The following is a 25,136-nucleotide window of genomic DNA, read 5'->3' as shown; positions in this document are numbered from 1 at the left end:
TCTAATCCTTCATCTGCTTCTAGGGTCTGTGCATCTAAATTGTCCACTGGTACAATGCACATGACTGATTCACGCATCACAGGTTCAGTCCTGCTCGGTATCCTCCGATTCCATGATGTCAAATTCAGTATTCGTACTGGCATACAGCTTTGTGCCAGAATGAGTGTCCTGGCCAGGTAGAGTTTTTGGTCAGTGGTTGTTAATATGGGTTCTACAAGCATGCTGTCACCTTATGCAGGCCTCTCTAGCTGTGCAGTCACCACCATCTCACTGTTGGTGAGTATAACTTCATTGCTGGCAAGCGTTAGTAACACTGCACAGAGTTGTGTTCCTGGGCATGAGTATTATCTCCTGTCTGCCGTGCAACAACATACAGGTGACGAAGGCCCTGACTCATAGGCGTCGTTCTCTCAACGTCAGGTTGAGTAGCATGGGCGCCCATATGACAGTTTCTAGCGGGGGGCCCAGACCTGGGGGTACTAGTAATTTTAATACCGTATTTTGGAAGATAAATGGCGATTTGTATTCTGCGGTAGAATAACCCACGGTATTCCCTGCCTGTTGGTGGGGGTCGGTACTACCGCTTTTACGTAATAAAGACTTTTAAATCATTTTCTTGAAAGGAAAACACGTGACTTCACTGGATTTTTGCCTTTCCCTGAGAGCTAGAGGGGGCCGCGTCCCTACCTTGCCCCCGGATATAGGCGCCCTTGTTGAGTAGCACCTCCTCTAGGACAGGAATGGTGTCTTGTAAAGCTGTTCACAGCATATAGGGATGGTTGGACTCCCTCTCTGGCTGCCCCTCAGTGTTGTCTGGCCTGGTGATGGTTAATGCTGCCCCCATGTCTATAGTGACCCTGCATAGCCTGTCCCTGAGCCGCCTATTGACGATCACACTCTGCTTAGTCAACACATTTAGGGTGAAGCAAGGGGATACTTGTGACAGTGCCGATGAGTCCCTCTCCTAGTCAGCCCTTTCCATTACTTTCCCTGAGTAGGGGATGCCCCCACATGGCAGTTTCTCTGCAGGTGGTTATACTTGTTGCAGTTCCAGCAGGTGATCTCATGTGGGTGTCGGCATCTCTGTAGTGCTGTACATCACACTCCTGTTACAGGGGATCTCCAGCACCACCTCGTTCTTCATGGCTCGTATCCTTGGTGAAGGTACCACTGTTCTTTTCACTGCTTCCATCCTAAGGGCTATCGTCAGGGCCCCCCTGAGATTGTTCTCCACTCATCATCAGACTGACTAATTTTGGTATTGTGGAGCCCATCAATGGAAGCCTTGAGCTGAATGTGATCATGAGGCAGCTCATCCAGAGCCTTGTGGGCTAGCTGTTTGACCTCTGCAGTGAATTCCTGCAGCATCTCATTGGTGTGTTTAGTCCTCTTCTTCACTGGGCTGAGTGGATCAAACGGTTGAGGCGCTGGCCTTTTGACCCCAAGTTGGCAGGTTCGATCCTGGCTCAGTCCGGTGGTATTTGAAGGTGTTCAAGTACGTCAGCTTCACGTCAGTAGATTTACTGCACGTAAAAGAACTCCTGCGGGGCAAAATTTCGGCACCTCGACGTCTCCAAAATCCGTGAAAGTAGGTAGTGCGACGTAAAGCAATTATTATTATTATTATTATTATTATTTAAGCCCTCTTCCTCAGCTACACTTGGCAGGCAGCTGCAAGCTGGTGATCATTGTAGTATCCGTCGAGCGCTCATACAATCTCTTCATAGGTGGCACACTGTTGGAAGCTGTGTAACATATCTGCTACCTACTTGCCCATGTAGTCCAGCAATCGGGTATACTGCTCTCTCCTCTAGCATCCAACTGCTGCGCCCGCCATAGCGTGGAGGTCTTGCCTTTGCGGTGCTGCAGCTGGCGTAGCTGCTGGTGGTCCTATCATGAGTCTCCATTCAGTCATTCTTCAGTGAAGGGCATTCACTTCCTCCTTCAGGTCTTGAACCCCCGGACTCCACAACCTGTGGTATTTCCGTAAACTGTTTCTCTACCAGTTCGTGAATGCCCTGTCTAATGTCTATCCTTAATTTTATCTCGATAGAGCACAATTCTTAGTTAATAAATTAAACCATCCTTGTTCCAGCTTAAAAACTGTCCATCTTTCACTTCACTTGATTTTAATTCACACTTAATTTTGCCTTGGTTTTAATTTTAGTTTTACAATACCAATATAAATGGTCCATTATTGGACATTATAAATTTTCCAGCTAACTCATTCCTGGTTGCCAGAGTTTTACCCCAGTGTGCTAGGTGTGTGTGTGTGTGTGTGTGTGTGTGTGTGTGTGTGTGTGTGTGTGTGTGTGTGTGTGTGTGTGTGTGTGTGTGTGTGTGTGTGGTTCATGTAATTCTGGTTTTTGAGTTCACTCGTGATCTCGCTTCCAATTTGGTCCTGTTTGGACGAGGGTTTACTTTCAAATTTGTCCTGTTTAGATGTAAGTTCACTGAACTTGCATAGAAGAAGAGCCTGGAACTGTTCAGTATCCATTTTACAATTCCTAATGATGTCTATAAGCTACAAAATATGCTACCGAGCGAGTTGACCCCATATGTTTAGGGGCATGCAGCTGTGAATTTGCATTCGGGAGATAGCGAGTTTAAACCCCACTGTCGGTAGCCCTGAAGATGGTTTTCTGTGGTTTCCCATTTTCACACCAGACAAATGCTGGGGCAGTACCTTAAGGCCATGGTTGCTTCCTTCCCACTCCTAGCCCTTTCCTGACCCATCGTTGCCATAAGACCTATCTGTGTCATGTAATGTAAAGCAGATTGTAAAAAAAAAAAGTATTTAAAAAAATAAAATATCTTGCTTCTGATACCAGTTGTAACAATGATGGTGGGGTAGAAGAGAAATCTACTCTACTGGCAGATCTATTCTAAAATTTATCAATTATCACTAATAACCGTTTGCACACAATTACACAGTTTGTGTTATCTCTGCATTCTCAATGTTCACACGTGTATTCACTCAAACACAAGTTAACACCTTAACACTACAGTTTTCTGTAACTGTTGCTTACACCCTAGGGCAGTTCATTAGGTACAGTATTAGCAGCTGCTCTGTTGACAGTTTAAGTGTGTGCACCTAGTCTTACAAGTCCTTATGAGGTACAAGGTTCACACTCACACTGTAGTCTTCTTCCTTTGTCCCTCGTTATTCGTTGCACTATTCCGTATTCCACATGCAGCACTTAGTTGATACTGTAGCAGTGGTATAGAATATGGTAATATAATTGTCTGCATAGTCCATACAATTGCAGTATTTATATACAACTTTTTTTAAATTCAGAAATTGTTACCTTCTTAGGACATGTTCCAGCCTCCTTAGGCAATTTTTAGCTACATTAAATGTTATGAGATGAAATGTACATTTTTGTAAAACAATCAAAAGGTTACATCAGATTCTTACATTTTTATAGCATAGTGTATCAAAATGTGTTCTTTAAAAACAATCATGATAAGTCAGAATATTGTAAACTGAAAACAATAGTAGTCCTTTGAATGTTTAAGAAGTCTACAATAGTATAAACGCAGTAGGTTGTTCATTCTATTTGAAGTTATATGTGCTTCACCTAATAAATATGGTCTCATATCTTGAATAAAAACCAGCTTTCAAAGTTATGTATTATGGAAAGTAGCTTTTGAGCTCATTGTCAAAATAGAAAACATTGAAATTTGAAATGTTCAGTGGCAAAAGCAAGACTTATAAAGGTGTAAAATTATCTATCAAAGGACAAGGAATAATTAGAAGAGGAAGTAGCAGTATCGGTATGAAAGTTATTTACTCTCTCTCCATCAGCTACATTGTGCAAGCAGATGAGCAGCACAATATTATCCTTATCAACCATGTGGTACTGCCCAATGTTCAGTTGTGGTTCTAAGTTCCTTTGATGTTCTAAAGAAGCTCTTTCTACAATATCCTTTACATTGTTTGAGGGAAACCTACTTCTGTTCCCGTCCTTTGTGATAATCCTGATTATCTCCGTCAAACTCTCCAACTCTTCCCACATATTCCTTAATGTCCACTCACACCCAGAGTCCCTACACCTACATTCCTTAGCCATTCTTTAATCTTCTTCATGGAAAGATACAAAATCAACAAAAATAAAATAATGTATTCTGTGAATTAAAAAAAGGAAAGAAATACTGTCTTGCCAAGCTACTACACAAGGATTACTTGATAATAAACAATAATACTACCTAACTAATAAAATAACTATACTGCAATTCTATTTATGCATATTCTTCTTGTCCGTTTCACCCTCTTTGGGGTACGATAGATCTATCAACGGTTAGAGAGTCGTGTTTTCCTGTCCTCCCAGTGCTTTTTCATTCTTTCAGATCTTGCCTTCCTCTCTTCTTTAGAAATTCTGTATAGTCGTTTGGACTTCACCCTGTCCTGAAACCTCTTTATTTTATCTTTGGTTATTTTCTTTGCAGATCCATCTACAAGCATCTCTTCTGTAATTTGGAATTCTCATAGGTCCTTCTCAGTTTCCTTAAACCAGTTTGGCTTGGTTTTCTTATTACGGAAATAGTCGAAGATTCTTTTAGTTATCCTTTTCGGATCCATTCTTAGGATTTGGCCATAGAAGTCAATTCTCCCTTTCCTTATTGTGTCAGAAATCCTTTCTGATTTCCTAAACAGGGTTTCATTGCTGATGTGTGAAAGTTCGTTATTATGGAATTTGGGGCCTAGAATTTTTCGTAGTATTTTCCTTTCCTTTATCTCCAACTTTTCCATTGGACCATGCGTAGTTAGAGAGTTAGAGAGATAGAGTTGCTGCAGCATAAAGGGCTTCAGGCTTGACTACTGTATTATAATGTCTGATCTTGGAATTCCACGAGAGGGATTTTTTGTTATAGGTGTCTTTCGTAAGCGGGAAGGCTGTTTCTATTTTGGTTCGTCAAGATTCCATTGCTTTCTTCTCAAGACCATTCCAACTGATCCATTCACTAAAGTATTTGAAATCTGTGACGATCTATTTTTTGTTCCCCCACTTTCAAATATTTTGGAGGATTCTTAATGTTGGTTATTATTTTGGTCTTTCGAAAGGCAATTTTGAGACCTATCTTCTCTGCTTGCTTCAGCAGTTTGAAGGACTGCTCCTTGGCTTCCTCCCACGTCTCAGCTAGTAAGGCCATGTCGTCTGCGAAAGCTAAACATTTGATCTTGATACCCTTGTTTACCGATTCCGATCGAATTCCACCACTAGTTGTCTTATCCCATTCTCTGACTACCTTCTCCAAGGCACAATTGAACAGTATGGGGGACAGTCAGTCACCCTGTCGAACACCAGTTTTGATCTCAAAAGGAGCCGACAATTCTCCCATGAATTTGACTTTGGAAAATGTACTGGTGAGAGTTTCCCTGATGAGGTTTGTTGTTTTGTTGTCTAGACCGAATTCTTTGAGTACAGAAAGGAGACTTTCCTGGTCTAGTGAGTCGTACACCTTTTGGAAGTCAATAAAGGTGATGACGTATGTTTTTGCCCTAGATTTCTGGTATGCTATGATATTTTTAAGGTTCAGGATTTGTTCTGGACAGGATCTCCCCTTTCTGAATCCCCTTGATATTCACCCAACTGATGATCTAACTGTGGTTCTGTCCTATTAAGTAAGGCCTTTGAGAATATCTTATATGTAATATCCAAAAGTGATATGCCTGTATAGTTGTTGGGGTTCATTTTATCGCCCTTCTTGTGGATCGGGTGGATGAGGGCCATCTTCCATTCTTCTGGAATTCTTTCTTTGACCCAGATTTCTTCAAAAACTTTTTGTAGGGATTCTATTGCTTCCTTGTTGGCATTCTTCCAAAGTTCGGCTGTGATCTGGTTTTCCCCCGATGCTTTGTTGTTTTTAAGGCTCAAAATGATCTTTTCTAGTTCCTCGAAGGTTGGCGGCTGTGAGTCAGGATTGGTATTTGTTGGGACATTAAATGTCATTTTTTTCTACTGGTTTTTCATAGTTAAGGAGATTTTCAGAGTAGTCGGTTAGTATCCTGCAGTTATCAGTGTTATGTGCTATATTTCCATTCTTGTCCCATAACTGTAGAGTCGGTGGCTTGTACTTCGTTGTTCTCTGTTTAAAGATTTTGTAGAAACTTCTTGTCTTGTTTTTGGTAAAGTCGTCATCTACTGTATTTGAATAAGCATCTGGTTTTCGTAAGCCTTTTTAATTGTTTTGAATTTTTTATTGACCATCTTTCTGATATTCATTTGTCTATTGCTTTCCGTTCGTTGCAACTGCCATTTGTGCCATGCTTCCTTCCTTTGTTTCAGTAGATCGTTACATTCTTTCGACCACTAAGAATGTTTTTAACTTTTGTTATAGGGGCACATTTTTCAGCTTTTGATAATAAGTTCTGTTTTATTTGATCCCAATTTTGTTTGTTTATATCCTTTGTCGCAAGATGGTATTCTTATGAATTTAAAATTTTCTCCAGGTCATATCGATTGCTTGTGTGTTTAAGGACCTTGTCTCTCCTTCTAGGGATGATTTTGATCTTTATCTTCGACATGTAATGGTCAGAGTCTAAATCAGCTCCCCTGAGGACTTTGACATTTTGTATTTCCCTATTGAACTTCCATCTAATAGCCGCATGGTCCAGTTGAAATTCACCCAAGTTAGGATTTGGTGAGATCCATATTTTTCGTTTTCTAGGAGGCTTTTTAAAAGCTGTGGATTTCAGTATCATACTGTGGACTTGGCACAACTCTATAAGTCTGACACCATTTTGATTGGTCCTGTTATGCGCTGGGTATTCCAGACTACTTTCTCTCCTTCCCTATCTGGGCGTTGAAGTCTCCCATTAGTATGATGTGTTTTTCAGGTACCCTTTGGATGACATCGTCCAACTGATCCCAAAAGAATTCTACTTTCTCCTTGTTCTTTCTGTTCTCATTTATGGGGGCATGGGCATTCACAATAGTGTATATTCTATTGGTAGATTTGAAAACCAAAGTTGATAGTCTTTCAGATTGGGACTCAAACTGGACTATGGAATCCAGGACATTTTTGTTTATTATGAAGCCAGTTCCTAGGTATGGCATGTTTTTCATGACTCTTTGACCAACTTCTCCCTTGTATATCCTGAACCCTTCAGAGTCGAAGTTGTTTTCATCTATATGTCTGGTCTCCTGAAGTGCTATTACGATAATTCGATGATTTCTGAGAGTGTTCGTAAGTAGTTTTAACTTTCCAGTTTTAAGAAGGGAATTAGCATTGAAGGTGGCTATGAAATTAGGGTATTTGCATTTGATTTTGTTTGAGGTTTCAAGACGCTCCGACTCGTCTTTGTGTAACACTGAAGACTCCCCAGAATCCGAATGTCTGCTTGTGCACAACGATGCACCTGAGGTAATTTGTTTCACATTACACTTTCCCATGAACGATAAACATGAGTTTGGGGTAACTACTTGAGTCACCAGTTTACAACCAAGGTTGTGAGCCCTGGAGATTTCTTCCAGCTGCCCCTAACCTGGGGTACAGACGCTGACATCAGGCTGCCCAATCTGGGAACAGCCACCTGAGGAATTTTATGTTCTTCAACCAAGATTCGATTCTTGGAGGTAGCTCATCTGCCCTCTCTGCCGTTACAAGATTCTTCTCTTCATCCGCCATCGAGACCGTTCACCAGTTTTCACCTAGTAACCCTAGGCAAGGTTTGCCCCTTCCGCCATCTCCACCGTACCAAAGGTGGTCACCTCCGCCGTAGATGCCGTTGAGGACTTCACCTATAACCCAGGCTAAGGGCCCTCCATATTTGTGACTCCTGGAGAGAAGGTGTCCCAGTATTTTAAAACCCCCAGGAATTGGGCTGTTTATGTATATTATTGTGTGTGCTGGAAATTAACTACCCTTGAATGCTGATAAAACAGATGATGTTCAAAATAATTTCTTGGCAACTTCTCTTGAAACTACGCCGGAGACTTGAAATACAAATATCAGAATATGGGAATGGGTTTATTAATTTTTACTCAATGGTATGCTAACAGTGGTATATTAAATATGAAGAGCAGCAATAATCAACAACACAAAGATCATTAACTATCTTGTCAGTGGAATACTGTATATTCTCTTGAACTTCTTTTTTAAACAAAATTTAGAAGGCTATCGTACAACCTGTGACAATAAGTTTGGTGAATAGTCCTGTACTATCAACATAGATGAACAATGTACGACAGTGACCTTACTGTCCTTTGAAATAGTCCCCTACCATAACTATGCACTGCTGAGATCGGCAATACATGTCCTGGAAACTTTGCAGGAAGGCTTCCTTTGGGATGGTGTTCAAAATCCTCGTCACATTTCCTTGGATGTCAGGAATGTCGTAAAAATCTCTTTCCTTTCAATGCGAGTTTGATGCGCGACTTTTCGGCTGTGACCTTTTTCCAATGAGAGGATCCTGGAGAATGCAATTCCATGCTTTGCCGTTTCATTTCAGGGTCGTACCTGAGACACCCGGTTTCATCCTCAGTGACAATACAGTTCAGTCGTATCCGCCGTTTCGACAAAATTCTGTGAAGCCTCTAAACTTGCCTGCTTCTGATCGTCAGTCAAGTGATGTGGCACAAGACGAGAACACGTTTTCCTCTTCCCTAACTTCTGGGTAACGATTTGTCGCACAGATTCATGGTTAATCTGTAGTTCATCCACTATCATGCGCACAGTTAATCGCCAATCGTTTGTGATTAATGTCCTCACTTTCTCAATATTTCAGTCACTGACGGCGGTCGCCGGTCTTCTGCTACAGGGGTTGTCAGAAACACTTTCCCGGCCTCCTTGAAAACGGGCAAACCACTCGTACACACACTTCAAGGACAGTGCTTGATCTTCATAAACACGTACCAACATCGCATGAGTTTCTTTTGATGTCTTGCCAAGCTTAAAACAAAACTACATTAATCTTTTGGTCGTTCATGTTCCTGTTCGCAGTTCGGAACCAACGCCCTAAACATACACTGTGTCAAACAGCGCGCCCGCGCGCGCGCACACACACACAGACACACACACACACACGATGCTCAACTGAACAACGTTGGGAGCAGGTGGTCAAAACCTGCTGCTACACAGGTGCAGCGTTGTATGTCGCCAGTGTTGGTGGATCGACCGTTCTGACTTCATTCACCAAACTCTGTCACAGGTCATATTATTCAAGAATTTATTACCTTCATTACAGATCTTACAGTGCTAGGTACTGTATACAAAATACGGAACAATGAAAATACAGATAACCATCAACAACTTACTATCAAACCCTGCTGCGGGCTGTGCTCACAGTGCAACATAAACGTGAATTTTGATGCTCCGGGCTATGCTCGCACTTAGTCTGGAATGTGTTCATGTTCAAGCCTCTGCATCATACAGAGTCGCACTCCACACAAAGCATTCTTCAAATAATAATAATAATAATAATAATAATAATAATAATATTCCAGCTCTTGCTTCCTGGGTGTGGTGCATTCTTCAAATGTCTATCTAAAGTCCCACTTACCAGCATCTTCTTCCTATTAAATATTCTTTGGCTGTTTCAGTTCTAGCCTTCACAGCTTGGCTACATATCATGTCTTCTCTTGTTGATATTTTTAGTTCATAGAAATTCTTGGCTGTGATAAAATGATTTCATTTCATCAGATTTTAGATTCTTCTGTTTGCTCTTGTGGTTTTCATGTTTGGTTTTATTTCTGTTGATGGTAAGAAGATAAAGCCTATTTATTAGATCTGATAATATCTTAGTTATATGTTCACTTGTGTGTGTGTGTGTGTGTGTGTGTGTGTGTGTGTGTGATATATATTATACACCACTAGATAAGGAGGAGAATTAAAACAAAGTGCAGATTTTATAATTGTTAGGAAGAAACATATGGAGTGTTCTGTTATCATAAGGCAAGACAGTAGGTTTGCCTTATGGTTCAAGAAACAGTGATAATTCAGTTTTCACCACAAAAGGACATGTTGTGTTTCTCCGAAGGCTGATTCATATATAAAAGTGAATTGCTAATCTGGTTTAGATTAGAATCCAGCACTAATAGTGGCTACCCGGAATGTATTTTTTTTAAATTAGTTATTTCAATATTTATTGTAGAAAGATTCTAGCATAACGCCCACCTTCTGTAAAGTTCTGCATCATTTATTCCAATCTTGAGCCAAATATTTAGTTACGCAGTCTCCACAATAACATAGGGTGTATGATAGTTTTTACACATTCAAGTACAGGAAACTAATGACAGGATGTTCTTTGCCCTTATAAAATGAATACTTGGTTACAGATGATCTCATTGGGTGTGTGGACATTTTTTATAGTGGCAGTTTGTCCAATAGGTGGTTTGGTCAGCAGGAATCTTGTCCAATGTAAAAAAATTACCCAGTGATTTTTTCCAGTCAAGGACATTTTGTTCAAAATGGTCATGGTCAGCAACCTTGTAATCCAGTTTTTATTATTTCCACAAATTATTTGTCCAAGGGATATTTTATTTAGAATGTTTTTAGTGTGTGCATTTTAGCATCTTAATCTTCCTCTTCCACATACAGCTTCAGTTCGTAAGAGTTGAGTTTTCTTGTTGGTCCTATACATTTTCTAAGAATATCGTATCCAATCATTTTTGGAAACCTATGATATCCTTGACATTATTATTATTATTATTATTATTATTATTATTATTATTATTATTATTATTATTATTATTATTGTGATTAAATTGGGTGAAATAACTTTTGTTTGAAAATATCTCAGACCAAATATTCACATGAACATGAACTGTCTTACCATTGTATGTACCATATAGTCTATGGATGGAAAGAATAGGACAGTGTTTTCGGATGAAAAGTCTGTTGACAAAATCCTTTGGATGCAGATTTTTGGACGAAATGTCCTGGAGGCTATTAATTGATCAGTGCACTTTTCTTATTGATACAACGTATGGAAATGAAAAATGTTCCAATCTTCCTTCCAAATGTCCTTAATGAAAATAATATATATAATATGGTTACTACTGAATTCTGTAATAGGGTTTTATTACTTTCACGAATACCAGTGCATCTTATCTGCAATTATCTAATACAGTTACTGCCTACATAGTAGCAAGTGCTCCAATGAGTTGACTTACAAGTATTGTATACTCTCCTTAATTCTCCAGTCACGGCATCAAGTCTTGCTGAGTAACTGAGTAGATCTTATTACTATGTATATATTAGTAAATATTTCTTCTTATACACGAAGGACTCTTTCCTTCTTTTTAATTTTTTTCTGTCTATTGTGTTGTAAAATAGTACTATTGTTAATAAAGTATAAAAAGTATTTTTGTTGTTGTTAAGCTGCAGTTGGTGAAGAAAAATGTTTCATGATCAGTTCATAGCTAATTATTGTCTTCCCACCATTTAATTAGGAGGATCAGACAACTGGTCTGTTTATATTTAAAATTTGACAAAGAACACAACTATTATTTTAATAAATATGTTGTTCCTCATTTAAAGCCTATCGTGATGCAGGACGTATTTTAATAGACACTGAATTCAGCACAGCTTCAATCTTACCACTACCAGTACTGCTTTAGAGATGAATCATTCAAGAAGTTATGTTCCACTGCAGTTTAATTCTAGAGCATGATATTTCCTCCTTGAATAATTCATGTATCTGATAACCAACAGTTCATGGAACAAAAGTCATGATAGCAAACAAAATATGCTCACGGTACCTATACCATTCAGATTTTCTGCTGAACTCTTAGCAAGATCAGTAAGAATAAAATAATACTTTAAGTGAAAAAGTTATTCATTGGGCTTTAACCTAATATCCCCATTCTCCATTTGGATGCACTGAAAATGCAGAATCAAGGTGAATAGCTGTTTATAAAATATTGTACTTTATAACCCCTCAGTGTATCCTGCCAATGAATGTTAGAAATTGTGAAAATCTTTGGAATGACCTTGAAGGTTAACTACTTCTAAGGTAATCATGATGATGATTGAATAAAAATTAACCAGGCCTGACAATAATTTTGGCAAAGGTGTATTGGAGCATTGTTGTGAGTTATTTAATTAATTAATTTATTTATTTAGTATAGGTCTTTCAGTGTTGGGAGTATTCGAGGACATGTTCATTTCACCTGGTGCAGGTCTTCCTAGTTGACATCCATGAGTATCTGGGTGTAATTAACTGTTATATTATTTTGATTCTGTTAAATTCAATGTTATTCAGTTTCAAATACAGATGAACCTCAGTTATGTGTTTTCAAAGGGGGACTGCAAGATAATGTATAAATGAGAAAACGTAAAAGAGAAAAGAGTGAAAAGCGAAAAGAGTACAGCACTGTATTTACAGTACTTGCATACAGGCAGAGTACTGGTGCTTTACACTGGTTTAAAAGAATCTTAAGTTTTTCTTTGCTTCTTTGATTTTTCTGCACACTCATACTCCACTTGGCTATATACATGTGTGCATCAATAATGCTTTCCATAAATTCATGGACAATCGGCATCTACTTTCACCTCGCTTAACGCATTGTCGGCAGCAAACCTTTTATCTGTAGGTAGTTTCAAAAAAGTTATCTCAAAGAGGTTACTTATTGAATTCGATGGAATTAGATGTCGTATTTTCTCTCTGTGACTCATATCCTGAGTACTGTATAATGTATAAATAAGTTAATTCATTTTTGTTAAAGGGGAACAGACAAGTGTGACCTATTAATGAGAAAACTTGTGACCAAAAAAACATAATTGAGCTAAATATTAATGGACAAAGTTTAATGACTAAAAAAAATATTTAGCATATAACTGCAAAAAATGTAGAAGTGAATAACATATAAATGAGGTTCAACTGTAGTCAGCTCACTAATTTCCTCATTTGTAGATTTATACCTACCGAGCAAGTGGCTGTGATGTTTGGATCATGTAACTACAGTATCAATTTACATGGTTTTCCGTGGTTTCCCATTTTTTCACACCAGGCTAATGCTGGCACTATACCTTAATTAAGGCCACAATCACTTCCTTCCCACTCCTAGCCTTCTCCTATCCTATTGTTGCTGTAAGACCTATCTGTACTAGTGCAGCATAAAAAAAAATGTAAAAATAAATGAAAAACTGATTAATGCTTCCATCTTGAGATAGAGGGGCTACAGATTTGAATCCTGAGGGCAGACACTATTTTAATTTAAAGATTGCTTTATGAGAAGCTGTCCCCAATTTTATGCAGTGCTTGAGCCAAAATTTCTAATCTTTCCCCCCCTTTTGAATGCTAGCTGAAATAGCATACTTCTGTGCTAAAAGTATCAAGTTCATTTTCATAAAAATACAAGATGTTCAGTAAATTTTCATAATTTCTTAGCTATTACATTTTCATTAAATGGTCATGATAAAATACATCTTACTACCACAAGGAGTGAAACAAAATTTATATCACATTTCAATATTCAATACACCCACAATCTCTCAAAATTCACATTTATGTCCTTAGATAGTACGAATGCAATGCTTTTTGGTAACACATACACAGTAACAGTCTGTTCATTGATTTTATAATTGGAGCAAACCTTCCACAGCACTGTTTGCGTGTTGTAAAGATTTATAACACCAAATTACAACAAAGGGCTTGCATTTACTGCTTGAGAAATATTGCCAAAATTAATTTCTTTATTTATATCAAACTGCACTTAATTCTTGTTTTTTTAAACCAGCAGTAAAACTGGACAGCGCCATGTTGAATGTCAATCAGTTGTCACTCCCTTAAAAAAAAAAATTCAAACCATACCATCTACAGATGCTTCTAAGTGGCCAAATTAGGAAGATCAAGGTTCCTGCTATTGAAAACATAGAAAATTAGGGTCACCTAACAAATACAGAAAGAACTAAATTAAATGAAGCATTGATTTTATCATTTTTTGCACTTCTCATAACATTTCTGAGTGTTGATTTATTCAGTGTTGGCACTCATGGGGTTTGTGTGCTAAGGACTGACTTTGAATCAGTAAGGTTTTGAGTATTTCATCTCAAAAGTGATTTCTATGGATCTATACCATTATTTAAACAGGAGTTGAAATAATTTTGTTTGAAAATAATAAAGATTCCATAATTCATAATTGTATCATTATAATTCATTTAACTTAATGGTGAAGACTTCCATTTAAGATCTTAATATGGCTTCATACTTTTGTTCCATGAAGAGAGCTTCACTTACAATTAAAAGCTTGTCTAGAAAGTGCTAAGTCACCATTCTGAAGCATGGCTAGTAGTACTGAGAAGACGGTGTTTGGTGATGAAGATGACTTAGATCGTAGTTCACGAATGATACCACATGCACATCAAATACCAAAGGATATTGGAAATACTGTAGTTGCATTATTATGCTTCGTAAAGTTTGTCGGATGATACAAATGCATTGGGAATATAGGAAGTTCAGATATTGACATGATTTTACCCAGTTCTTATTGAACAGTGTATTAATAATAGGTAATATCACCTTTCATTTAAAAAAAAAAACAAATAATTTAGATAAAACTTTTGACATTGAAGTTGTCTAATTTCTTCAGTAAGGCTATCATTATGTACTGATGTCACAAAGATTCTCTAGTTACATCATTTTAATAAAGGGGTCTAATAGCAGTGATATGAGGCATGTCCAGAAAGTAAGTTCTGATTAACAATGAGGAGAAAGGACTATAGAATATTTTCAAAATATTTTACTGTCCACTTGATTCACATGCTTTAAATTTTATTTCTAGGTCATTTTTACAATTAAGACATGAAGTTTTGTATTCCTTCTCAATAGTATGAGCCACCTTTATGATATAATAATCAGTTTTTGGCTTCCCGATGTATCCATCATGGAACATTTGAGATACAGGAATGTATGAAAATCACTTAACTAAAAGACTGCATTTTTGTGGAAGTTTATTCCCAGTTAAGTATCCAGATTTGTTATAACAGTGCCTGTTAATTTAATATTGATTTAATATTCTTTGTATTCAAGAACAGAAAACATTTTAAATACTGTAGAATTGGCCAATTGATTGCCTGGGATATGAAACAACACGAACTAACCACCTCGGAATGACATTTTTGGCTTTGTCATCAGAAACAGTATTTTAAATGGAATTTGCTTTTCTTTGTACCCTATGTACAACAGTTATCTGACCAGGTGGATACTTAATCATTAAAATTCCTTATACATTTTTTAATATATAGATCTAAAAAAAAATTGCAACTATATTAAATTTAACAGAAGGAATTTTATGGGCATTTAACATTGCAGGATTCTTCTTAAAACGTATAACATTTGACTGCAAATAATCAACTCAGATTTCGAATATCTTTGGTATGAGAGCTTATAATGTTAGTCCATGCAATTTTTCCCTTTTAGGCAATATTTGCCAGTAGCATTCCAGAGATAATAGAGCTGGTAGGCACTAGATCCAAGTATGGTGGCGAGTACAAGCGGGAGCATGGAAAGAGGTACACAAATTGTTGTTGATTTTACTTTATCACAATTGTAACACTGGAAATACTGAAATCATGCACTACATGGAATATAGGAGTTATAAATTCTTGTTAGTTAGAAAAGATAAAAATCCACTTAATTAGTTGGATACTGCTAAATACTGCTACAGTTCGAAAGTATATACAAAGCTGTTAGAATATGGTGGCTACAGTATACAATTCATGAGCTGAAGTTCATTTGCCTTCATTTAAAGAAAATATTTAGACATAAAAATACTTTCCTTTCTTACATCACTAAACTAAATCTACCTGTACCAAGAAAAGTAGCTTATAAATGTGATATAACTAGGAAATGAATGGTAAAATCAATAACGGCAGGAAAATTTTGACTTTGGATGCAATTATCATCTTGCTCTGTATCTTATGTTGAGATTATACATGTAATTTGAAATATGCAGAAGATGAAATATAAAACAAATTCTGAGTAAGGTGTTGTGATAGTGGTTTTGATGTGTGCCAAATTCCAAAAGTTTGTGTTAGGGTTTGAATCTTGGTAAGTGCAAATGAAATGGATGAAAAAAAAAAGATTGATACAAGACAAACACTTCTTAAAAATCTATGTTTTCACTATCACATCCATTTCAAAATTACAAGGTGTCCAGTTTAAAGGTATAATAATATTAAATTTAATAACTTGAGAATTAATGGAGATATTTATTGGCGGTTTGTTTCTACAACTAGGGTAACTCAGAATGTTTTCTGTGTTCGCTTGCGGTGGCAGTGGTACCACATGCGCATGCGCGTAACTGCATTGTTCATGAGAAGGGCGCCAGTAACCATGTGGGTGGACTCCACAGCAGAACATGTTCTGTGTGCTTTCGCTTATGGAGATAAAATCCGTTACACTAGTACAACGTAGATTTCGGCATGAGTATGGACTCTTACCAACTGATGATTTTCCCACTTACATAACAATCATGAAATGGGACAGGCACCTTCGAGAATCTGGCACCTTGCTGTCGATGTCGGGCCGCCACGCCAAGCACAGTTTCAGAGACTACTGTTGATTTAATCTTGAGAGTTCTTCAAGCGGAGCCCTCGTAAGTCAATTCGACAAGCAAGTAGGCAGTTATACAGTTACCTCGTTCAACAGTACACGATGTTGTCCACAAAAGGTTGCGCCTAAGGGTGTATAAACTGCAGCTTCGTCAGAAAATCAAACCTTGGGACAGGCCGCTATGGAAGGCATTCGCGGAGACAATTCTGGCAAAAATTAATGGTAACTATGCATTCCTTGATTCGAACTGTTTCTCAGACGAGGCTACATTCCATATTTCTAGCACGGTAAACAAGCACAATTGCCACATATGGGGATCTGAAACCCCTCACATAGTGATAGAGTTGGAGCGGTACTCTCCGAAAGTGAATGTGTGGTGTGGATTGTGAAGGACAGGGTTATTGGCCCATTCTTCTTCGCGGAGCCTACAGTTAATGGAACACGTTACCTAGACATGTTGGAGCAGTATGTTGTGCCACAACTTCCTCGTGACGTGATCTTTCAGCAAGATGGTGCACCATGCCATTATGCGGAAGTTGTGAGGGATTTCTTGAATCGTGAGTTCCCAGATCACTGGATTGGGAGAGGTAGTCCATCAATTGCTTGACCCCCTAGAAGCCCAGACATTACACCACTTGATTTTTGCCTGTGGGGGTTTGTCAAGAATCAAGTGTACCAGACACCAGTTCGTGACCTACCAGATCTGCATCATCGCATTTGTGCAGCTATCGCAAATGTTACGCCTACAAAGCAGCAGAACACTTGGAGAGAAGTGGAATACCGATTAGATGTCTGTCATGCTACTAATGGTGCACATATCAGTTTATTAGGTATGTTGCCCTACTTGTAGAAACAAACCGCAAGTAAATATCCCCACTACTTCTCAAGTTATTAAATTTTATATTATTATAGCTTTAACCCGGACACCTCGTATTTATTCCATTTTTCATCGTTTTCGAGGTATGCAGCAGCCTCTTCCTGATCAGCACACTTATTTTGCCAGCCCTCATTATTTGACTAAGGAGTAGGCAGGAGATATGGTGTTTTAAGATTAGGGAGGGCAGCCATGTGTATTATCATGCGAGACTATTTTGACGCACTTACTGGGGTGATTCCTTTATGGTTTGATAACGACTTGATCAGTTCCTCTCACATAATTAAATTAAATTTACATTAAATTTATTTTTAAAAATAAATGTATTCTCAAAGTTTTTTTTGGACTAGGTATTATTGTGCATATTACACTGTAACTGCTCTGATTAAGGAAAATAATGAAAAATATTAGTGTGGAAGGATTGTTTTGCTTTCTTAGTTAGGAATGTTTTATGCATGAAAAATTACATCTCTGAGAAATCTAAATGTAAAGGGTAATTGATACCAAAATCATTTTCTAGTATATGTAAAAAGAAAGAAAAACCACTTTTTCAAACAATGACTGAAAAGAGTCTTTAGTATTTAATATACAGTTACTTGAACATCATGATGTATTTATCACCATATTTAATTTATTGACTGCAGAGGTTTTAATTTCACAACAGCAGTTTATCCTAGAGAACAAAGATGACACTAATATGTTCCTCAAAGCTATAAACTATCTTACTCTAATTTATTGACAATTATATTTGCTTGTACTGCATGATTTCATTATTTCCATAATATAAAAACATGTTTTCTTAGTATATTTTTTAAAATGAAACACTTCAGTTACAAATTTTACAAGTGATTTTATTCTCCATTTTGATGTATACAGGAACTTTAACTAGTTCACAATACTGTCGGCTGCTCTGCTCTCAACTAAAATTATACAGCCACTGCATGATGGCCACTTTTAGCATCTTTGTATCTTTGTGTATCACAAAAGCACTTATTTTTTAGGCTGACATTTTTCTTGAAAGCCTTCCATTTCAGATTAAATTATTAAGAACAAAGTGTATTAAGCCAGAGATCTTTGTCTGTTTGAAAAGGTATTCCACCAAACTCATTATTGATGGCTTGTTCCTGAGAGCTTCAGGGAAAGGATGTTTGATATATCTGAGTTTTCAGTTTTTGAAGTCCATCATAAATACTTCGTGTAAATTAAAAATTGAAGTACAAAATTAACTGTACTTTTTAAGTAGGTAGTTTTGGTTTATTAGCAGAGTGAAAATGTTATCATTGTGAACTTTGTAAATCTGTTGGCACTAATAACTCCACTCAAGATGGTTATTTCTTGCTCCATGCTTAGACTATTTGGCTACTTTATTTTACCTACTACGATGTATTGCTGATCTTGAACATACTAATGTAGTATGTACTGAGTGAATCATTTAATTTGGCAGCTTACTAAGGAACAGCTGTATTTTTGGAAAAAAAATAAATTTCTAAAATCTGTGATGGCAAATCTTAAGCATATTGTTTATTAAAAAAAGTTTTGGTCCACTTAAAAATGGGAAAGAATTTTATCTTATACTATATCAGTAAGAAAACTAACAACATATAGAGGAGAGGACTATTTTAGAAATGAAGCACTGCATAAAAAAAAAAAATATCGGGTATTAAGACATGTCAACCTACTGAGGCTGTTTTGACGTATATGTTGACTTATTATGAATTAAAAAGAAATCATCATGTGATGAATAGTGTGTGTCCTAAATGCTTGCACATACTGTGCAGCTTAAACTACGAGAACTGAAGGCAAAAATGGGAAATATATTGCTGGTATGTAAAATGAATTATTCCAGAGATGGAATTTCTTCATCTTTCTCATGATATCCACTCAGTCTCCAAAAAGCAGGGCATTTCAGTAATGTTCATAAGAATAGACGAGTGAAGGTAGGAAGTGCGGAATTGCAGCTAGAATATTGAGAGAGGTAGCCTGTGGTTAGGTATAAAATTACTTTTGGTGTGGAGAGTGCATCATAGTAACGGCATATATAAAATGGCAAAGTGGATCAGAACAAAGATCTAAGGAGTACCCAGAAGAGACTGTCATCTCCTGTGTCTCTGGGAAGAATTGCATGGAGGCCGGTGATCCAGCCAGACTGGATAAGGGTGTCGGAGGAAGAAGGTAGCCTGCAGGGAAGTACCTGCTTTCTAACATGCGAACAGCATAGGTTCTGATCTGGGTTCAGTGTGTTTGCTTATACTTGACATGTATGGTATTAGAAAACAGAAAATTTAAGGGAAGAAGAGCTTTTTAATCATATAGACCATTAAGTACCTTTCAAGACAGATGACATACAGGCATTACACTGTCCCGTTGTCTATGCTATAGCAACTAGGAAAAAGGTCTCCTAAATTTTCAACCTGAAGGCTGGTTGGATCCTCAAATGATACTATCAAAGGCTATGTAGTTCTAGGGAAACCTCAACCAATGCTGGCACCGTAATAAAGCATACAAGGCATGTTGAGGAGTGAGGTAGTTTGCCATTGCTATCTTCACTGAGCTAGACAGTGCTATTTTAGAGAACCAACAACCCAATGAGTATCACATTCCATAACATTCAGATGCGCTAGTTGTGCTCTGAATGTCATTACTCGGCATCACCCTTGCCTGATCAGCTTCCACACTGTCAGTCATATGCCGGGCTGAGTGGCTCAGACGGTTGAGGCACTAGCTTTCTATCCCTAACTTGGCAGCTTCGATCCTAGCTCAGTCCGGTGGTGCTAAAAAGTGTCAGCGTCATGTCAGTAGATTTACTGGTACTTGAAAGAACTCCTGCAGGACAAAATTCTGGCACCTCGACGTCTCCAAAAACCATAAAAGTAGTTAGTGAGATGTAAATAAATAACCTTATTGTTTCTGTCTGTCACAAATGCAACTGAGATTTCAGTGGAAGCTACATTTTGCTTTGGTCTGTACCAAGATGACAGATGCAAAAGTTCTGTATCCTTCAACAAATAACAGGTGAAGGTAATGTGAAGAATTATTAAAAATCACAAAGATCCTATTTAAGTTTAGAATTAGGTAAAAAAAAAAAAAACTGAAAGACTGAATAGGATGAGGACTGCATACTCTCCCTAAGAAAAATATTACATTTCAAGTTTTAGTAACTTTTAGATAGGATTGTTTTACGTAGGAGTGAGCTGTGTATAAAATCTGGGATGTGATTTTATGGTATTGAAGGTTAACTGAATGATATTAATTTTCATAAGAAATCAATCTGCTTATATTCCTGGAACACGGTATTCTATACATTGTATACAATCCATGTGTGGTGATATTTTTTTCCTTTGGTATTTTGTTATATAAATACTCTACAGGTGTGTGAAAACATTCCTGATGTGCATTTGGTACAGTAAAAATGAAATGGCGAATGGCTTTTAGTGCCGGGAGTGTTCGAGGACATGTTTGGCCTTCAAGGTGCAGGTCTTATGATTTAACGCTTGTAGGCGACCTGTGCGTCGTGATGGGGATGAAATGATGATGAAGACAACACATACACCCACCCCCCGTGCCAGCGAAATTAACCAATAATGGTTAAAATTCCCGACCCTGCCAGGAATCGAACCTGGGACCCCTGTGACGAAAGGCCAGCATGCTAACCATTTAGCCATGGAGCCGGACTTGGTACAGTATTGAATCATCCACAGCATGCAGATGGATGGCGGTATGATAGAGCATTGGGGCGTACAGACCTCAGATGTTCTGAGGAAGGTCCTGCCACAGCTTGTTCAAGATACCCATCATATCTCCTGTCGTTGCTGTCGAGTCTAGTCCCAAAATTCTTAATGGGTGAGAGATCTGGAAAACTTGCTGGCCAAGGAAGCATGTTTGAAAAATGGGGTTGTTAGATTGCACCAGGAAGGGAAGTACACACTGTCACAGAATTTCCTGTACTTACCACTGTGCCTTACCAATGTTCCTTCAGTGGGGAATTAGAATCATAAGAAATGGTACCTCACACCATGACATCTCTCATTGGGGCAGTATGTTCCTCTACAATGAAGTGTGGATCACTGCGCCAGTGAGAACATCTCCAGACTCTAATTCAGCAGTCGTCTGTATCTGGACAGAACTGTGATTCATTGCTAAATGCCACTCGTCGCCAATCTGCCCGTTTCTGGAAGAAGTTCAAACATGCTCGACAATGCTCAGGTCGTAATGGCCACCGCAATAACTGATAATGTTCTATTAGTTGCATGGATATGGTACTGGCGGACACAAGTGTATCCCCAGCTGCCATGCCATATCTCTGGGTGGGACGTAGAGAAGTCTATGCTGTGTTGACAGCCTGTTGTACAATGAAACAGTCCTCCCTGTTGGTGGTCCACCTGGGTCAACCCAACCTTCTCTATGCGTGCATGTACCCTCATGTTCCCACTGTATCCAACGCTGCGCTGGCATACTGTGTAGTCAGAACAGTTAAGTGGCATGCAGTACACCATAACGTTCAACCTGCCTCTCTTATTCCGATGATGCAGCCTCTCACAAACTCGCTTATCTGGCCAGAGCCTTGTTGAATGTGCTGTTGGAGCATACTTCTTGTTCACTCTATTTAGCTCTGTTTCTCACATTGCTTCTAAGGTCTTATTCTGTGTTTTTTATCTATGAATGATGGAGGGACATGTACACCCCCTAGTAGCAATTACGTGCACACAGTTGACATGAAATACAAATACAAATTTGGACACATGTCGGCCTATGATACTGTGTGGCAACCTTTGTTGTACTTCCATGTTTTGTTTGTGTTGCACTCAATTTTTTTGCAAATAAGTGTGTGTTTTACAGAAATTTAGGTTTGAAATGGGTCAAGCCTTCCAAGGATCTCCATGCCCGTTTCATACATTATTAATCTTCTTTCTCCTGTTAATTGTGAATATTCACCAATATCCAATTTTCTTGACATGCCATAAGCCCAAAACCCTTTATCATGCCTATAATTAGGCCGTGAAAGGATCAATGGTAACAAAATCTAGAATGATCGTAAGACAAGACAAAAGAGGAGACGAGACAAACGAATAGGCAATTTGAAGTTTCCAGGAAGGCTGTTTGACAATTGAAGGGTTCTCCCCAAAATTTCATGATTCATTTTAGTAATTATACAGGAGACATAAGTAACCAAGTACAGTAAATAGTTGATATGATATTCTGGAAGATTTATTCACATCAAGTATTCTTGTATTCCTTCATACAGCAGTTGCGTAAAAGTTCCTGGAATGTTCTTATTGCCAAATGAAATCATGGTGTATTAGTCAGGTTTTTAGATTTTGAGTAAGTAGTCATGAGATCTTATTCATGCTTAGACCGAATTTTCCAATACCCCTAATTTGAATATTGCATATCCTGCTCTAAATCTTATTCCCATTAGCCTAGTTCAGTAGAGTTCTACAGGCTCTTTGATCATGCCATACTTAGATGCTCATAGGTGTATTAAACTTTCAGTTTCCATTTACTGAATATAGACTTTATCTGGATAGGGCAATTGTTGTGTAAAGTTATCCTTGAAAGCAATTGAGAGTTTTGTAGTGATAATAGTATTTACATTTGAACATGTATTACAGTGCCACATAGGCAGTAAAAATTGAATATATATTCTCGTTGCATGTTGAGAACCTCAAAAGTGTGCTGGACAGAAAAATTGTGCCATAAGAAACATCTGTGATGTAATCCCTAGCCATTGCCTACGAGCAAGACATCATTGACCGAACTGTTAACACAGACAGGATCTGTAAGAATCGGATGGAGTGGAGAAGGCTAATTGCTATACCACTTACAACCCTGCCACTAGTGGCGTGCATTGAACCTGGGCTGGATCTCGATACACCCTGCATGTATGAGCCTGAGAACTGGACTAGGCCCAAACATATCAATTTGCATGAGCTGGTAATGAGGCTGCATAGGCTTGAATCTGTTTGAGCTGTATTGGAGCCTGCTGAGCTCATTGTACCCAGCTCGTTGGATGAATGGACAATTTCTCAAACTTTTTTATTTATCTGTAAGAGTAAAATTAGCTTTATTACAACAGAACTCATTCCATAAAAATAGGAGTAAAAGACTGTAATTTCCCTCCTTTTTTAAAACTTGCCTTTTAAGTTTTGTTCTTTTGTCTCAAATTTGCAAATGATTCAAAATGAAGTATATTATCTCTTTCCCAAATATGTTATAGATATGTTTAAAAAAAAGATTATAGCCATTCATACAATAATTCGTAAATATTTTCTTCAAGAAAAATACAGGAGACATTTTAAGAACAACAATATTTAAACACTAGTTTGCTTTAGAACATGGCATTATAGAAAGTTAGAGGGATTTTTTTTTCTTTTGCTGCAAAGGAGAGTACATTAAATATACATTAATTTAATGTTTATGTTTAATGTTTGTTACATCGGATAACAAAAAACAGGCATATTTTTTGTTGTGGTCCAAAAAGTGATGACAGTCCCATCACAGAGTACCACCTAGTACATGCTCAATTTTTCATATCGGTTCATCGGTTTCCTCTGGCGTTGTCATAGCTTCTTGAGACAAGGTGATAATTACAAGTTGTCCATTTCATGACCGTATCGATGAATATAATTTTACTAACTTCTTGATAAGCTGATTAAGCATGGCATGTTTCCACAAACACAACATTGCAGATGTGTGTTACTAGGAATCACAGACTGCTCTAGCTGGTGGCATGTAAGAAATAACTGAAAATTTGCCGTTCAGGCTTTTACATCAGTATGTACAACATGTTGTGCATGTATTTCTGATAAAATTGCCAACATAATCATATTGTGCTCATAAGAAGAAAAAAGTCTTATTTATCAATCTCCCACAAATGACTATGTAATTGATGGGGCCTTAAATAGTGTGATATGTACGGAATACAACATTGATATTATCAAAGTGAGAATTCCAAACACCTTTCACCATATCGGTATTCAAATCAAATCAAAAATCAAAATCTCTTTATTTGCAAACGAGGTGTCTACCTCGGTGGCAAACGGTACACTAAAATACATTATTGTTGAGCACTAAATTTTAAATTAACAAGAGACGAAGAAAATTGTCCTAGAATACAATATTATACAATTTACGCTAATAATTTTTTCTATTAAACACACACATCCTTAATAAATTTATATTGTTTAAAAAATTCTACTTATAATATCTCCTGTACTTACAAACATAGTCAACTCATATACAGTATGTGAAATTACTTCTAATAATACTATACAACTGGTATAAGATTAAAATTAACATTGTATTTATTTACATAATTATATTTTACCCATTTTGGAACCTAAGTAGTATAATGACCTGCTGCGTCTTAACCAGAGTCCCTTTTGCCACCACTTTTCAGAGTTCCTGAAGGGCCTTCACAGCTACCGTAGCGGTCCCAGGGCCCTTAAAGTCCCCACTGTACTTCATCCCTACAGGCAGTCCCCTACTTGGGCTGTCCAAACTTCATAGACCAGGGGATGGAATTAATTTAATCACACATTTTTTATTTACAATATCCTGCACTGGTCGAATGCCCTCTAACATTTCATTTATTTTCTCTGTTGCTGTTTATTCTCTTCTTGAATATCTGTACAGATTTTGGAAAAGGATCAAACACTACCCCTGGTAAACTGTTCCACTCCTTCACGCCCTTCCCAATGAATGAAAATTTACCCCAATTGCTTCAGCTAAAACTCCTTCTAATTTTATACTTGTGGTCAGTTC

General features: G+C 37.7%; 1 protein-coding gene across 1 annotated transcript in view; it reads left to right on the top strand.

Moving 5' to 3' along the window:
• The window catches only part of slo (calcium-activated potassium channel slo), a 1,051,052-nt gene that overhangs the window by 494,915 nt on the left and 531,001 nt on the right, over positions 1 to 25,136 (top strand). Inside the window, exon 7 of the mRNA XM_067152575.2 lies at positions 15,368 to 15,459. Within this exon, the coding sequence (XP_067008676.1) occupies positions 15,368 to 15,459 (92 nt within the window). The remainder of the gene's footprint in view (positions 1 to 15,367; positions 15,460 to 25,136) is intronic.

This window comes from Anabrus simplex, chromosome 8 (assembly GCF_040414725.1).
Source record: "Anabrus simplex isolate iqAnaSimp1 chromosome 8, ASM4041472v1, whole genome shotgun sequence".
NCBI lineage: Eukaryota > Metazoa > Arthropoda > Insecta > Orthoptera > Tettigoniidae > Anabrus > Anabrus simplex.
The sequence above is the reverse complement of the archived record's forward strand: the minus strand, read 5'-3'. Positions and strand labels throughout refer to the sequence as shown.